This window comes from Numenius arquata, chromosome 5, assembly GCF_964106895.1.
Source record: "Numenius arquata chromosome 5, bNumArq3.hap1.1, whole genome shotgun sequence".
Classification (NCBI taxonomy): Eukaryota; Metazoa; Chordata; class Aves; order Charadriiformes; family Scolopacidae; genus Numenius; species Numenius arquata.
The window spans coordinates 49,137,295-49,154,661 of record NC_133580.1 but is presented as its reverse complement, the minus strand read 5'-3'; the positions used below and the strand labels follow the sequence as shown (position 1 = coordinate 49,154,661).

Genomic DNA, 17,367 nt, shown 5'->3' with positions numbered 1-17,367 from the left:
CGTCTAATGAAAACTATCCTCAACCTCCTGAATCACTTGTCATCCTTCATTCTGTTATTAATTGAAGACGAATGGAAAACATTCTTAAAGAAATTGTATTTTTTAAAAATTTCATTACATTCAAAAAAATCAATGTGATTAAATTATAGGCCATGACACAGCAGTTACTTATTGTACATTTTATACCAGACTTGGGCACAAACACAAGATCTTCAGAACCAAGACTAGCTTTCTCAACCGCTGCTTTAAAACGTACTCACCTGTTGTCGTCTAGCAGCTACATAGTTCAGTTTTACCATCTCTTTTCCAAATTCTTTAAAGCGATTCGCTAAATCTTGCTCATTTGTTGCATTTTTCACTGCTTCTAGTGCTTCCTCTACCTAGAACATAATATATCAACTGTGTTATTATTCTAATCCCAGTGCACTCTTTGACAAAATTTATAACTGTTCTACCCAATATTCTCTATTATATGGACCCAATTTAGCTTTTACGTCCATCACTGTACAGTGGCTTTATGATAGTCCCACTAACTTTAATTAGGTTTCGTAACAGAGAAGCTGTCTGATTGTCATTCTGCATTACTTTCCATTTACTGTACTTTAGTATCATGTAAAACTAATGTAAAGGGCATAACTATATAAATTTCCCCACTCACACTTATCAGATGAAATGTTCAATATCTGCAAGTTTTAAAACAAAACAGATTAATATGATTTTAATGTGTGGGACAGGATTTGTGGGAAAACAACTGGAAATTATTAATTTTGGACAAAAAAAAAAAACAACCCCAAACATTTAAAAAGGAAATCCATACTTACCATTAAGATTTAAATTTATCCTGATATATCCAAAACACTGTATCTTTGTGAAATAAATGAAACTAGAATAGATTCAACCCAGAATATATTTATTATTTCTTTTTTTCTCAGCTCTCAGCTTTACTTTTTTAATTACTTTAAAATTGAGAGAAGAATCTACCAAAAAAAATTGTAGTTATCTTGCAGGTAACAGGCAAAGATATAAAAAAACAGTTATACCGACAAGTTAACCTACCAAATCTATTGTGAAATTTTACCTCATGTACAGCAAGGAAAAATATCTGAAGGGTTATAATGCTCTTTTCATACAATAAGTAATGGAAATTTTCTTGTTACTAGATGAAAATGCAAAGTTTTATTTCTCTCCCTCACAAGATAAAAAAGCAGTTCCAAGCAAAAAAAAAATTGAAAACTGAAGAGTTTCTATTCCTTCTTTCTAAAAGCTATTGCTTCAATTCAGGACAATGTGCATAAGCTTTCAACAAATTTTCCCCTCGAAGAGAAACAGCTAATTCTGAAAAGTACATGCCCTGATGCAAGAACAGAAGTTTGCAGCTTACTCTCCAAATGCCACTGGGAAAACATAAATTCAGCAACAGCTGGTGTCTAATGAATTTAGAAAGGCACAATTATGTGCAGAACCTGCCTTTTTATCAATTGTGTTGCTCTAACTGTGTTTTCCTACCAGCAAGAGAGGATATTTTTTATTTTGAGCTTTTACCTACTTACTGTGGATGTAAAAATTAGAGTGCAGCAGAGTAGGAAAGCCGTACATTTCTAAGGAAAATGTGCAATTCAAGCACATAAATCCATAGCTGTTATGTTAGAAATTTTATACTGAGTTGCAAGCTACACCTTATTCAGAATCTAATTACTACTTCTTTTACTCTTAAAAAGAACAGCAGTTTTTAAATCTGAACTATCTGCCTACCTTAACCATTACCAAAAATTAAAAAAGCATCATTGAATTAACTAATTTGTTCTTTCAGAATTCCCTATATATGAACACCTTTTTTCAGATCAAAAAGCATTTATATTAAACTACCTGAAGCTTTCATCTTTAACATGTTTGTAATGACAAGCACAGGCGTGACATCTGATACAGTTTTGTAAGTTCTTCCAGCCTCCTATTAAATAAAATTGCTAGAAAATTTGTTACAGATTCCACTCTGATAATCAGATTTTGAAAGATGGTGATCATACTCTGTTGTGTCAGACTTAACACCTGTCTTTGAATTTTACCTCTGAGTCAATACAAGAGCTGTCCCTTCATCAATTTTGTAAAATATACACTTTTTTTCCCTAGTATTTTGTGTTCATCTAAAATTAGTTTGCTTTATAAAATGGTAAGATAAAAATATTTACACTGTCAATCCTCAGAAACAAATTACCCTTTTTAACCTGAAAGAAAAGAATAAAATTTAGGGTTCGTAAGTTGAATTTTGCTAAAAACTACCAGAGATGTCTGGCTTCTTGGAAACAGGATTTATAATACATTTGATAAATGCAGAGATTACAAACCACATTGCCATACACTGCCCTTGCAAATCTAGGGTGCAAATTGTCAAAGTGAATACACCCACTTACAAAACAGTATTGGACATTTGTGTTTCATATAACAGAGTTCTCTGCTGTAACAGACGAAACCTCTGATGCAAGATCTTATGACCTATGAAAGTCCTTGGATCTGAATTTTAATCATAAAGTTTAGAAAAATCTGTTGTTCATATCAAATTGTTAGTCTCACTAGCAAAGGATTATTTGAATTACAGTTGCATGGTGTACTATTGTGGGGGAAAATTCAAAGCATATTCAAGAGAGACAATGCCTACACTGCAGATAATCAGAGCCGCGTGCTGCCAATTACAAGAGCAGCATTCTGTTCATTAGAGCAGAGCTCTCTAGAATCTGTACAGAAAAATCTGCCTTTTTTATTATGAAAACTGTTTTCAAACTATTTAGCTTATCTGCACAGTTTGCAAGTTGAAGGGTTCTCATTGTTTTTCCAGATCATGTCATTGTACAGTTACACTATGAAAAAGAAAAGTTAAAAAAAATAATACTTTTGGGACAGTTATTAAAAAGAAGTAGGTCTCCATCTCCTCTGCTAAACCCACACATGCATTCTGCAGGCTTTAAATATTCTGTATATGTTTCTGCAACATTTTGTTTTGTTTCAGAGGTTTTTGTTTGTTTATGCAATAAAAGTGAAATAGTCCAATATCTAACAAAAAAAAAACAATTTCCCAGTTTCAATTGCGGTCTTTTAATATTCCTGTTTAAAAAAGTGAATGGTGGAAGCCAAAAGTGAATACGAATCCATACCAAACTATCTGGCAGCTTTACAGAATCACATGGGGTTGGAAGGGACCTCTGGAGATCATCTAGTCCAACCCCCCTGCCAGAGCAGGTCCACCTAGAGCAGCTTGCACAGGAACTTGTCCAGGTGGGTTTTGAATGTCTCCAGAGAAGGAGACTCCGCCACCTCTCTGGGCAGCCTGTTCCAGTGCTCTTCCTCTTTATTCTATTTTTCCTCTTTGATGATTGATTAGACACTTGTACTATTGTCTCACTCCAAATTAAAGATTCAGTCTTCTGATACATCCAGAAGTTACACAGAAAGAAAACCCCAAACATCTGTAGTACCTAAACTCTGCCACAAGATAGCAGTACTTTACAAGTACTGAGTGAGTAAACCATCCGGATAACAGGCAAGGTAAGTAAATGCATCTGTTCAGCTCAGGGCTGCTTAACAGCAGTACTAGTCTATGCGTTGAAGATAGCTTATCATTTTTACTTTAAGCCTCTCAAAAGTAATTTATGCAAAACTAGAAAATTAATAAGATTAAGGTAGAAATGTGTTATCTCCTACTTCTTGTTTATCACTTTAAGAAAAAACAGTGAAATAGAGAAGCCTGAAGTGACATCCATTACTCATTTGTTCTCTATTTTATTACACACAAAACATGCAAAAATACATAATGTTAAAAATGCATACAATTTTCAGATGTGATAGAAGCCTCATGACATCAGCCATATCAGCCAGGATGAGTAAGCGGGTGACAGCAGAAAGCAAGGCACGAGCAGCCCGCACCATGGTGCCCCGTTTCACTGAGGAACATGGGTCGTCAGCAAACTCTGAAGAGGCAATTCTCATTGTTTCTCCTAGAATTTAAAAAAAAAAAAGGTAATTAAAGATAAGTTTTACACTTGTACTTTTTTTCCAGGAAGTTTGAACAACTCCCGAAACAAGCTAACTGCTATTAGGAAAAAAATAATGGCTTAATTATTGAAAATTGAATTGCTCAGAAGAAATATTTTTTTAAAACCATGTGCAGCAACTCCTTCCATACTCTCCACCTTTTTCTCTTTATTACCCAACAGTTCTTCTTCTAAAGCAGTTACCCATAAGAATTAAAAAGGAAATCAAAACACCAAAACAGATTGCTGAGTGAAACCAGCACAACATAAAAATACCAGCAGTGTGTGTTACAGAAATACAGAACTCCCCTGGCCCTGGTAGGGATGATGGGACAGAGTACCCCAACAGTATCATCCCAATTGCATCTCTCTACAAATCTGCCCTCAAACTTGCCTCCTTCTCCTTCACTCCTGCTCCTCAGTCCTCATTTCCTTGCTCAGATACTTATTCTGCTCTCCGCCTCGAAGAGCTATCATTCCTATCAAAGATTTTTTTTTTTTTTTCCCTAGTCATAGAGTCATAGAATTACTTAAATTGGAAAAGACCCTTAAGACCATCGAGTCCAACCATAAAGCTAACACTGCCAGGTCCACCACTAAACCATGTCCCTAAGCGCCACATCTACGTGTCTTTTAAATACCTCCATGGATGGTGACTCAACCACTTCCCTGGGCAGCCTGTTCCAGTGGCTGACAACCTTTTCAGTGAAGAAATTTTTCCTAATATCCAATCTAAACCTCCCCTGGTGCAACTTGAGGCCATTTCCTCTTGTTCTATCGCTTGTTACTTAGGAGAAAAGACCGACCTCCACGTTGCTGCAACCTCCTTTCAGGTAGTTACAGAGAGCGGTATCGATACCGCTCTAGACAGAGAGCCACAATCTTAAAAATCTTAAAAATTAAAAAAATAACTAAAAGAATGTTATTCTAGGCAACAGGGAAAACATGCATCACATGCTTTCTACCTTCATCCTTTTAGCAAATGGGTGATTACACCACCTTATTTCTTAACAGCTTCAGCTGAAAAAGAGTGAAGTGAAAATGCATCATCTCCCTTCTTAATTCAAGAAATGGGAGAAAATGTATGCACTAAAAAAAAGAAATTTAGAGATGAGAAATTTAGAGATGATACTATTAATCAAATCTATGGGGAAAACACTTATGTATTTTAAAGGACTTAAACAGGTTATGGAAAACAGCCCACTACAGAAACCTCTGAACCCAAATCCTAGGCATTCGCTGTCTCTGTGGTCAGAAGCAACTTAGCTGTATGCGCACTGTCATGTACCAGTTAATGGGTCTTGTTCTAATTAGGTTAGACTGTGCCACGCTGATAACTCCAGTTCCAAGCTAGCATAGCTGCGTAGGGCTGCCCTGCTCTTATGCAGTTTTACTAACTTCAGACCATCCTGGGCATCTCAAAAATGTGTTGTGTTCTGCTGTGTAGACTTGTCAAAAGCATTTAAAAGAAGCCATCCTAGCTACAGAATACAATCCCACCAATACATTACCTGAAATTATGTTGTGGCTATGCCAAACAAAAACTGATTTGTAAGATGATCTATTGACTTAACCATTATAACAACAACTTGACCATTATAACAACATCCAAAAAAAAAATCCCAGATGGCATAACTTCCCATAAGATAATGCAAATAGTGGAGAAGAGACTTAAGACAGCCACAGTGAATAATTCCCATCAGAACTCTTTTCCTTATTATATTACCATCAGGACTGCGTGTTCTTATTATAATTTGTGTGCAGTGTATCTTGGATGATAAGATGATAATATAGAATTTCACTAGAAAAATTGAAATGTCTCAGTTCTAAGGCTGCATGCTTTTCTTAGATTTCCATAAGATTGCCAAAACTCTCAAAAGATTTCTTAAAAGACAAGGAACAAACAATAACTGTCAGATAAAGAGACAACAAAACAAATTTCTAAACATGCTTAATGTTATATTGCTCAGCATCGCAGAGTCAAATTTCTATGTACCTGGTCTCCACAGAGAAACAGCAAGGTTTCTGCGGAGGAGGACCACAGTTTGCTCTACCTACACTCCTATGCCTTTTACCCATTTGCCAAAAATCACTGAAATTAGGAGCAAGGAACTCAGAGGACACAAAGATTTTTCTGAAATATACTTTAAATCAAAGATTTATTGGAGAAATTTATCAACAACTCTTGGCTGTGTGCTAAAAATTTGGAATAACATTTCCAAAAGTCTTTTTTTACTATTATTTTTGAGTCAGTGACTCAAAATATTCTGTGTAAAAGGAGAGTCTAAGAGTGACCGCAGAATAACTTAGAGTCTAGCATGTGGGCAAGAGTTAGATTCAAATTTCCTAACCAAGGAATTTGATCCAAAATGTGGGTGACTGGATTCATCTAATCAGTGTAACAACTGGGAAGGCATCATCTTCCCATGAGATGTTTATTAAAGAAAACCAGCTATGACAGCTCCTTGTAGAAAGTTTGATGCACTCTTACAACATATCTAGCTGATGGAACCCAAGTGGATACATACAATAGTATGAAGAGTCCAGCAGTGATTCTGAGCATCCAGCAACAAAAAACTTTTGTATGTGAAAGTACTTGAACTTTCATCCAAGATGAAATGGCAGCCAAAGCAAGCTTTGGATTTTGGAATCAGATGCCAACAAATTGTTTCACTTCCATTTTGGTACTGAAGAGATATTACAGTTTTCTGCCAAATTACAAGTCTGTAGCTTCAGATAAATATTAATATTGAACTATGAAAGAAGGAAATAATATTTGGTAATTGGCCAGTAGCACCAGAAAAGCAAGCAGGAAAATTATTCTTAGGCTTGAATATCCAAGGAGGTACAACTAGCAAATATATTTGAAAATTAAATGTGGTGGACAGGGGGGAAATACGTGGAATGTCAAAACAGCAGTTTAAAAACTTTGAATTAATTATTTTATGTTAGGAATCTGAAGTTAGCTAAAAGAAATCTGCTCCAAAATAAGTAGAAAATATTAAATAGACATTAAAAAATAAGCAAATAAAAAACAGTATTAATATAAAAGTTTATAACAGTTTATTTAAACCATATAAAGAACTACTAATTCACAATTTAAAATCTAACAACCTAGAAAGGCAGCCATTTTGGGGGAGGAAGGATCGTCTATCTCGGTGCTAACAGACATATTTTTATCCTTGAACATCAATAGTATCAAACCACTCTTAGGCCAAAGGTATTGTTGGAGCTACAGCTAGTCAAATTATTTTTCAGAGAAACCTTTTTATCTGGAAACAGCCAACTCTACTTTCAGTTTTCCGTTTCTTTCCAAATTCATTTAAAGTTATTCTATAATCCATGTTAATTACTTTCAGTGAAAATTAGGTCAACACAAGAAACATAGACATCTTGAGTCATCAGGTCTGCTTCCTTGCTACTGCAGACAGTCATGTCATAATATAATTAATAATAATCTTAATATGATAATAACTACACTCACAAACTTATCAAGCTTCCATCTTAGAAACAGCTCAGACATTTAACCCCACTTAATCCTACTGGAAGTAGGAAACTCATGCCAAAATGAACTCCAGAATCTGACAGGGTTTTTTTCATTAGAGACACTTTAATTCCATAAAGACCGTATTTGTAGATAATTTATATCCATTTCTTCTCATGCCCCATTTGTCCTTCAACTTAAGTACGTATTCTTCTTCCATTGTGTTTCCTATTGTTGCTTTTTCGCTTCATGCATTTTTGCGATGAGCCTTGACAGATTAAAGGCAGTACTTCAGTCTCCTCTTATTGCATAGAATATCCATTCCTATAATAATTACAGCAGCCCTATGAAATAATTATCTTTCTGTAATACATGTGATAAGATCTGCATTTTTTCACAGGTATGAGAAATAATTCACCTGATATAGCGGCAGTCATATACCCTTTCCATTTGACAAATAGTGTCAGCCATTTTCTCACTAAGACCCACATACTAAATTTTTTGGCACCTCACATTGAGAAAAGAAGTGTGCATTTGATTTCCATTGTGTAAATAAGGAGTCTTAGTTGAGTTAGAAGGTGATTTAAAAAACCTAGTACATTTAGTGGAGAAAGCCCCTATTAGCCACATTAAAAAACGCTCATCATAAGAAGAAAGAAACGAAAACAAAAAATCCAAACCAAAACAAAAAAATCCCTGCTCCCCCCCAAAAAAAAACCCCACAAGCAAACCCAAACCCAAAACCAAACATCAACCTCAACACTGAAATCCACCTTAATTCCTGAATTGTAATGATTGCTGGTAGAACTGCTGCTTGCATGAAATGAGGTTGTGGGATCTCATCAGCTCAAGAAGGTTCAGACATATACAACTACCATCTCCCAACATCACTATCAATCCAGTTAGCTTGCTCTGACAAGATTTAACTGAGGGACCTACTCTATCTGTCCTTCCTTTAGGGTAATGCAAGATTAGATTTAGTCATACTCAGTCACTTTCTCCTAACAAAGTGACACCACCTAGAAATGGAGTCTTTTAGACCTGATTCTCAAAAAAACCTTTTTCCCTGAGATTTAGAAAAAAGCAGAAAATCAGATGAAGTCAACAAGTCTATACATTTTTTCCTATAATTTTATATCCATATGTATACATACTCAAAAAACTATATATATACACACATCCATTCAGAAATTTTATATTTTCTGAATATATTTCCATAAACTATTAGGTTGATTGCTTCCTATTTTTTACTGAAAAGAAAATATTTGTATTATACATTTGTATTGTGTATCTACGGAAAATTTTAACAAACAACAGAAATGTGTGAGTATTCCATGATTTCTTAGACAGAGACACACAAAACAAATAAATGTACATATCTATGCATGTATATATAAGAGAAATTAAAGGATGATGGCATGATTTTTTTCTTCAAAAAAAAAAAATAACCAGCAAAGTAACTAACAAAAAACAACCATGCTATTTCCATAAATGTGGATTTTCAAAGGATTTAATTTACAAAAAAAAATATTCTGATAAAAACCTGTTTAAAAATATCACTGTGGCCACATTAAGTGGAGTAACAGATTAATAATATTTGCAAAAATAATAACCAGGCTAAATAACCAGCCTTTACTGGTAAGATTTGCCTTTGGGGATCCCAGACCCCTGAGAGCAATGGGAAAGAAGGCAGGCTGGCTTACCCTTGGTTAGGGAACATTCAAATATCCTGGACATGCCTAAATCATAGAATCACATAGGTTGGAAAAGAACCATTAACCTACCACTGTCAAGTCCACCACTAAACAGTGTCCCTAAGCACCATATCTACATGTGTTTTAAATATCTCCAGGGATGGTGACTCAACCACTTCCCGGGGCAGCCACAACTGTTTTTTGACCTATTCAAAACATTAAATGGAAAGCAGAGCTCTAAAACTGACAAAAGTGCCTGAAAATAAAGAGGGACAATTTGTAGAAAAACACTGGAAAAGCAGCTTTCTCTGCAACACCAATCTTAAAAAGCTCCAATGAGCCCAGGAAGCTACAACAACTGTTCTGAATCGCCCTTACTTTGAATCTAACAACTTCAGCACAGTAGAGAAATGTTTTCTCCAAAAGTCTTCCATGGCAATACACTATACATGAGCCAATGAGCCCTGATGTCCGTGAGCCCTGATGGAGTGCACCCACAGATGCCCCAGTTCACTCTCTATTATCTTTGAAAGATCATGGTAATTGATTGGGGTAGCTTCCTGAAGACTGGAAGAAAGCAAATGTCATCCTTTCTTTGAGAAGGGAAAGAAAGTGGCTCCAAAGAGCTACAGATCAGTCAGCCTCACCTCGATGCCTATAAAAGAGATGGAGCAAATACTCCTGGAAACCATTTCCAAATTCATGAAGGAAAGGAAGGTGACTGGGAATAGTCAGCATTAATTTATGAAGGAGAAACCATGCCCAATCAATCTGATAGCCTTCTACAATGAGATGACAAGGGGACTCATAGAATGTTTTGGGTTGCAAGGAACCTTTTAAGATCCCCTAGTCCAAATCTCCCTGCTGTGGCCAAGGACATCTTTCACTAGATCAAAGCCCTGTCCAACCCAACCTTGAACACAAGGAGAGGAGGGGTTGTTGCTTACCACTACTTTAGTAAGAGTTTTCACAGTATCTCCCAGAACATCCTCATAGAGAAACCGATGAGGTGTGAGCTTGCCAAGTGGATAGTGAGGTCCATTGGAAATTGGCTGAACTGCTGGTATCACAGGGTTGGGATCAGTGGCATGAAGTCCAGATGGAGGCATGTCACTAGTGGAGTATTCCATGGGTCAATACTGGAGCCAGGACTGTTCAACCTCTTCATTAATGACCTAGATGCTGGGATCCACGCCTTCGAAAAAGCAATTCCTATTTTAGCCTAGTGCAAGTTGCTGGGAATGGCATACAGGAAAAAAGAGTAAAGGGATGGCTGAGAGGTACCAGTGTTGATTACCAGCACATTTTTCAGTAGGGATGCATAAATGTGCTGTGTTGAGCTACTAGAACTTTTAGAATCATAAACAGAGTTAAAGGTAAGTATCTACCTATTAAGAAAGGAAGCTCTTAATGGTTAATCCACTGAGGAAATGCCATTTTTCCAAAGCCTTGAAGTCTTTGTTAAGAGCTAGAAGATGGTGGGCACAAAGTAGCAATCTAGAGAACAGCTATGATCAGTAGGGGATGCTGACAGTACTCCAAGCACCTGGAAATAATTAAGGAAAAAATGACAGCTTGAGTGTATGTACCATTCCTGAGCAGTTCTCAAATGGAAGAAATTAATAAAGCTACGGTCTAATTAATCCATCTTTTTTAGATTTTATCTTTTGTTCTACATGTCCAAGATCAAAAAGATGTGACAACTGATCCATGACCTAATTAAAGTATTTTAGAGTGCTATCCTTGTAATTAGAGCAAAAGCCTTCTTACGAAGCTATTCTAAATTAAAATAATGTATAGACCCAAACTGAGCTGCAGATTCCATGTAGAACAGTGTCTACGATACTAAATGATAATATGATAAATTTGAATAACTGGTAATTGTTAATAGGGTATATTTAAATAATGTAAGTAGGTTTTTAATCCTTTCCTCAGGATGCAAAGATCTGCAATTTTATCCCCTTTGGACTTGCCTAGAAACTCACCAAATAGAGTAGGACCACTTACTGTCCATTCCAGTGTACTTGCCAACTGTCAAGTTTCTGATCCAGGAATAATGGACTAAATCTGGTCTTTAATCGTTTGTTTCTCACTGTCTATATTCCTCCTACCTTAATAATCATATTGATCATTTACCCCATATCTTAAAATATCACATTTTGTTTACAGTACTTTAAAATCCATTGTCCATAACTGAAAATAGTTAATTTCAGTAGCAATCTCAATTTTACATGGCACAACCATTTGATAAAATCTGTAAGTAATTTGGGAACTAATTTGTGGAGTATTTTCATACTGAAGAATGCTGCATATTTAATAAATATAAATATGCATTAAAAATGCATTCAGAATTCCCCAAGCTTCACACAAATGGCTGTTAAATCTTCATCTCCTCTTCCCTAATACTTTTCTTTTAAATCTTTACTACTATGTCCCCTAAACTCATTTCCCCTTTTCACTTGCAGTTGGGATTTTATTCTCCGTCTGTGGAAGAATGACCACTGTTCTCATCGTATTAATAGATTTCAAGGCCAGAAAAGGCCATATATGATCTAGCCTGACCTTTTCCCATTACATTTCAGCTACTAGAGCTGCGTCTCTCTGGAACTGATTATACAGACAATCTAGTTCACTTAAATTGTGGACTCCCTTTACATTTGACATTTAGATAAAGTGATGGAAGATGAATCACTATGTATTTTAAAGCACAATGGATACCCTTAATGTTAGTATGTATTTTAGATTCAATATTTGCATTTAGATCCAATAGCACACCTTCTCATTCACTTGATAGACCATTAAAATGTATCATTTTAATTAACCCAACTACTTCTTTTCTAAGGGATTTAGCCACATATCTGACAATCTAAAACAATTATTGCACAAATGTTACATTTTAGAAAGAACTTTTGTAATTACTAGTCAGATTAATAGTGCATTTGAAACATCACTGATACACTTAAGTACAATAAAACATTAATTAAATTTCAATTCAAAAGTAAATTGTATTGGAAGTGAGAATATATTGCCATTTCTAATCCCTCTTTGTCTGCAGCTCTCAGCTACTCCAGAGTTTAACATCCTACAGGGATAAACTAAACAACTGATTAGTCTTCACTGAACTGGAGAGTTCATGAACATGAACATCAACATGAACAGTTTAGATGTTCAACATCGTGGTTGGTGCTAGGGAACATGAAAGCACACTGGATCTCTTAAGATATCAATAAACACAGAAGCAAATTTAGAAATTCAGACTCAATGAATTATAATATAGCCTTATTTGTATCCTGGCAAAAGGCATGCAGCTGAACCTCAACATTCTACAGGAGACAAGCAAAATGTTTCTTTTTATCTCAAAGTAGCACCTGTGCTGCCAAACTGGCTCTTTCTTTACTTTGTTCCAGCGGCCTGATAAACCAGATTGTCCAAGGCTATACAACAGCTAGTTTGTTCACATACTCCAGCTGGGAGAGAATCAAATAATATTTTTTCCAAGGAAACCTGGGTGTGATTATTTGGGTAGTTCAAGTAGATACTGGAAGTGGCAGGACTGTCTTCCAACAATCAGTGTGAAGCAGAACATATTTCTGCCATGCGGCAAGATAGTGGGGTATCAGCTCTGCAGGAAGCCTGCTATTTCTTTTTTCAGCTAGTAGTTTTTCCAAAATTTCTATGTTTATTCTAAAAATTTGAGATTTCTAATTAAAAATAAGAAGCGTTACCTTCCTTACCAGATAGCTGTAGAACTGAGACAAGTAGCCTGTTCAAAATGAGTAGAATATTCCATCACATAAAGAAAACAAAACTATTCAAATAACTACAGTGACAATTGCTAGGAAAAATTGCCATCTTTTTGGTGAACTATACATAGTAGATCTATTAAAATAATTATTGTAAAAATTGACTAAAATGTATGTAACTGACAGAAAAATCTTTTTCTGTCAGTCTTAGCAATTAAAGTCTTGAATTTAAGCATTTAATGGGTTTCTACATAACATAACTCATGAAATGCAAAGAGAATTGTGATTAATAAATTTGAGTTAAAAGTATCAGGTATAGAAAGGAACAACATTTGAAAAGCACACACAGCTTCCTAACAGGCACAGTAAAGGAAGTGCTGTAAGAAAACTACTGTGGCATTCTCCATTAGGCAGACAGATTCCATCATTCTGGATATTACTTTCATTCTGGGGCTTGAAGAGGCTTACAAATACTGTATAGCCAAGCAAGTTAGTTGGTAGATTATATCTATGCCCTAGGCACTGCGAACTAAGTTCAAAATCATAATTAGAATCAGCTCCATCATTCTCTATTATCACATTAAAAAAATTGCCCAATGAAAACTTTAGTTGAAATTCATTCTTTTTGAGATCAGCTTCAGTTTCAAAGGGTTCGTATTTTCCAGCAAGCCCCGTTTTCTTAACAAAACTTATCGAGAAATTCCCAGTGTGCTCTGAAACAGAATGAGCAGGAAATTACTGATATCAACTCATGGGAAGCACTGTAAGAAGGTGGGTAGGATTGAGGTGAGACTGATAATCTAGTGGATTGATCATTTTAATAGATGTTTAAAGAGGTCAGTTTTGCATTGCTTTATATGCTTTTTCTTATATTTAGATCCTACTTGTGAATGACTTGACAGAAGCAGTAGGAGAAGTAGGAACCACCTGGCTCTGAACTGAGTACATTTCCAAGCATATTGCAGCCTGGGCATTAATATATCAAGAGGTATTGCTGCCTGCCGATCACCCAGTTTTCTGATGAGCCTGAGATAAAAGAAATGGGCACCTTATGAAAATGACAGAGGCATATAGCGTATTCTTAACATCATTATTAAAAATGTGGGAAACACTGCTGAAAATAAAAAAGCCTTTTCACATCACCCTGACTGGGTTAAGAGAACAGGCGTGTTAATGTTGGACTTTTTAGGGTTTTGTGGTAAAGACAGAAAAACAACAGGAAAAATTTGAATACAAAAATTGAAAAAGGTACTCCAGTATAAGAAACCATGAGAAAGGAGAAAAGCAGACCAAGGAGGGTCACCATCACAGGGAAAGTCTATGGTATAGGCTTACAATAAGAAAAGATAAGAAAAAGAAGACAACAAAGAATACAAAGAAAACCACTTGCAGGTTTACATAGAGCAAAAGATAAAAGGTATAATAGCACTTTTAAAGCATTAAGGTATTTCATTTCTACTATTTGTTCACATAATCTGCACACATTATTTACAGTAACCTATATTTGAGACCTAATGCAGTTATTTTTACACCATAAAAGAACTTGTCAAGAATTTCTGAAACCATGCCCAAAGCATCAATCTACATGAAAACTAAGCCTATCTTTCCAAAATTGGGAATTACATTTAAAAAATTAATTTTCACAGACTATACCAATCTTTCGTCTAAGCTTGACCTGGAATTATTTTAATACTCTCACACCTAATTGCCAGTTTCAATTGGAATTCATATACCATACAGATGTTAATATAACATAGCCCCTTACATAACTACAAACAATGCAAGGATGCTTCAAAACTGCAAGACCTTCTGTACAGAGAGATAGAGAGACTTGAAGTGCACACTGTGAAATTACATTCTGGTGCAGGTATCAAAACACAAAGTCAATGTAGGGACCATAGTCAGACATGACTTCCCCTTGGTGAATCCATGTTGACTACTTCTCATAGCTTTCTCTTCCTCCATATGCTTTGAGATGACACCCAGAATGAGCTGTTCCATCATCTTTCCAGGAATGGAGGTGAGCCTGACGGGCCTGTAGTTTCCTGGGTCCTCCTTCTTGCCCTTTTTGGAGACTGGAATGGCACTGGCTTTCCTCCAGGCCTCGGACCACTCGCCTGTTCTCCAGGACCTTTTGAAGATGATGGAGAGCGGCCCAGCAATGACTTCTGCTAGCTCCCTCAGCACTCGTGGGTGCATCCCATCAGGACCCATGGACTTGCGGACATCCAGTTTACTTAACTGTTCTCTAACTTGATCTTCCTCAACCAACGGGAAGTCTTCCTTCATCCAGACTTTCTCTGTTACCTCCAAAGTCTGCGACTCCTGAGGGCCGGCCTGAGCAGTAAAGACTGAAGCAAAGGCAGCATTCAGCAACTCCGCCTTCTCTACATCCTCTGTCACCATGGCACCGTTCTCATTCAACAGCGGGCCCACATTTTTTCTATTTTTCCTTTTTTCCCCAATATACTTGAAAAATCCCTTCTTGTTGACTTTGACATCCCTTGTCAGGTTTAATTCCCAGGAAGCCTTGGCTTTCCTCGTTTCATCCCTGCATAGTCCAACTGCTTTCTTGTAATCTTCCCAAGTGGTCAATCCCTTCTTCCACGCACTGTAAACTTCCTTCTTCTACTTGAGCTTTTTCAGAAGCTCCCTGCCCAACCATGCAGGTCTCCTGCTTCCCTTGCCTGATTTTTTGCTCTTGGGATGCACCGATCCTGGGCTTGGAGAAAGCGATATTTGAATAAAGTCCAGCTCTCTTGAGCCCCCCTACCTTCCAAAGCCCTAATCCATGGGATTTCTCCAAGCAGTTTCTTGAAGAGGTCGCAATTAGCCCTCCTGAAATCCAAGTTTTCAGTCCCACTTGTTTTGCACATACTACCCACGATCCTGAACTCTATCTTTTCACGGTCACTGCTGCCAAGGTTGCCCCCAACCTTAATGTCCTCAAGCAGTCCCTCTTTGTCATTACTAAGTCTAGTAGTACACCTCTCCTTGTTGGCTCCTCCATCACCGGAGTCAAGAAGTTATCAATACACTGGAGGATTCTCCTGGACTGTAGATGCTTGGCTGTGTAGCCTTCCCAGCAGATATCAGGGTGATTGAAGTCCCCCATGAGAACCAAGGCCTGTGATTGCAAGGCTACTTTCAGCTGTCTGTAAAAGACCTCATCAGCTTCCCCATCCCGATCAAGTGGCCTGTAATAAATACCCACAACAGTGTCCCTCATATTGGCCTGCCCCTTAATCCTCACCCACGAGCTCTCAACTCTCTCTTCACCTGACACCAGGGAGAGCTTTAGGGATGTCTCCTCATACTCTATTCATTCCTTAACATAGAGGGCAACACCTCCACCCCTCCTTCCTTGCCTGACCCTTCTGAACAGCTTGTAGCCATCAATAGCCACGCTCCAGTCGTAAGATTCGTCCCACCAGGTTCCAATAATGGCCACTATATCATAGCTTTCCAGCAGAATGGTAGCTTCCAACTCCTCCTGTTTGTTGCCCATGCTGCATGCATTCATGTAGAGGCACTTCAGCTGGGCTGCTGGCTGTGTCACCTTCTTAGGGGAACACCCCTTGAGGTGTCTCGCAGGTGTTTCTCTGTTGACTTCAACTACCTCAGGAGCCCCTGGCTCGTCTCCATAAGACTTTGACTCATTAAATGTGACTGGGTAAGTAGCAGAAATAATCCTTGTAACATGGATTAGAACCTGAGGTTCCCACTTTTCAGGCAAATTACAGCAGTATTTACAATTACATTGTGAACAATGAAAACCTTTCTTTTTTAATTGAAAATATATTTCACTACCTCATTTACAACACTTACTCAAAAGACCGAAAATTTTTGTATAAGTTTGTTACTAACTTTTTTCTGTGTAATCATTAAATAATTCACTCTTGAAATTTTTCAGTTACAATTTTTGCAAGACTGAAAATCCTCTTTTCATTGTTGAGCACAGAGAGGGGAGAAGGATTGAAGAGGCGGAGGCAATAGGACAGGACAGGATAACAGTGGCAGTGCAGAAGGGAACCTGTCTTTCACTTTGGGTGAAGGTTGGCTTTGTAAAACCTGCCCATATTGTCTACCAGCTCTTCATTCAAAGCAATGCGACTGAAGCATAAAGCAATGACCAAATCTCAAGCTCATCTCCTTGACTTTCTCCCTTGGATGGACTACTTACTAATTTACATCTCCAAAACAATGTCTCTGTACTGATCCAGATAACCCTCCCACCTTGTTCCCCTAACCCTGTCCATCACTACATAGACAGCTGGTTAAACCCGTATTGCCTTTGCTCTGTTAAAAACTTCCAGCACTGGTGACAGAAGTTTTAAGGGGCACCTACACACTGTCAGCCGAGACCACTCCATTGCCAAGCTAAAATGAATCTCCTTCCAAATACTTTTGATCTGACAGCCTAA

At 37.1% G+C, this 17,367-nt stretch overlaps 1 protein-coding gene across 5 annotated transcripts in view; it reads right to left on the bottom strand.

The window, feature by feature from the left end:
• The window catches only part of CTNNA2 (catenin alpha 2), a 456,927-nt gene that overhangs the window by 380,569 nt on the left and 58,991 nt on the right, over nucleotides 1-17,367 (bottom strand). For all 5 annotated transcript variants that reach the window (XM_074148276.1, XM_074148277.1, XM_074148275.1 and 2 more), the window contains exons 3-4: nucleotides 3,820-3,986; nucleotides 261-380 (exon numbers count right to left, since the gene is read on the bottom strand). In XM_074148276.1, the coding sequence (XP_074004377.1) occupies nucleotides 261-380; nucleotides 3,820-3,986 (287 nt within the window). The remainder of the gene's footprint in view (nucleotides 1-260; nucleotides 381-3,819; nucleotides 3,987-17,367) is intronic.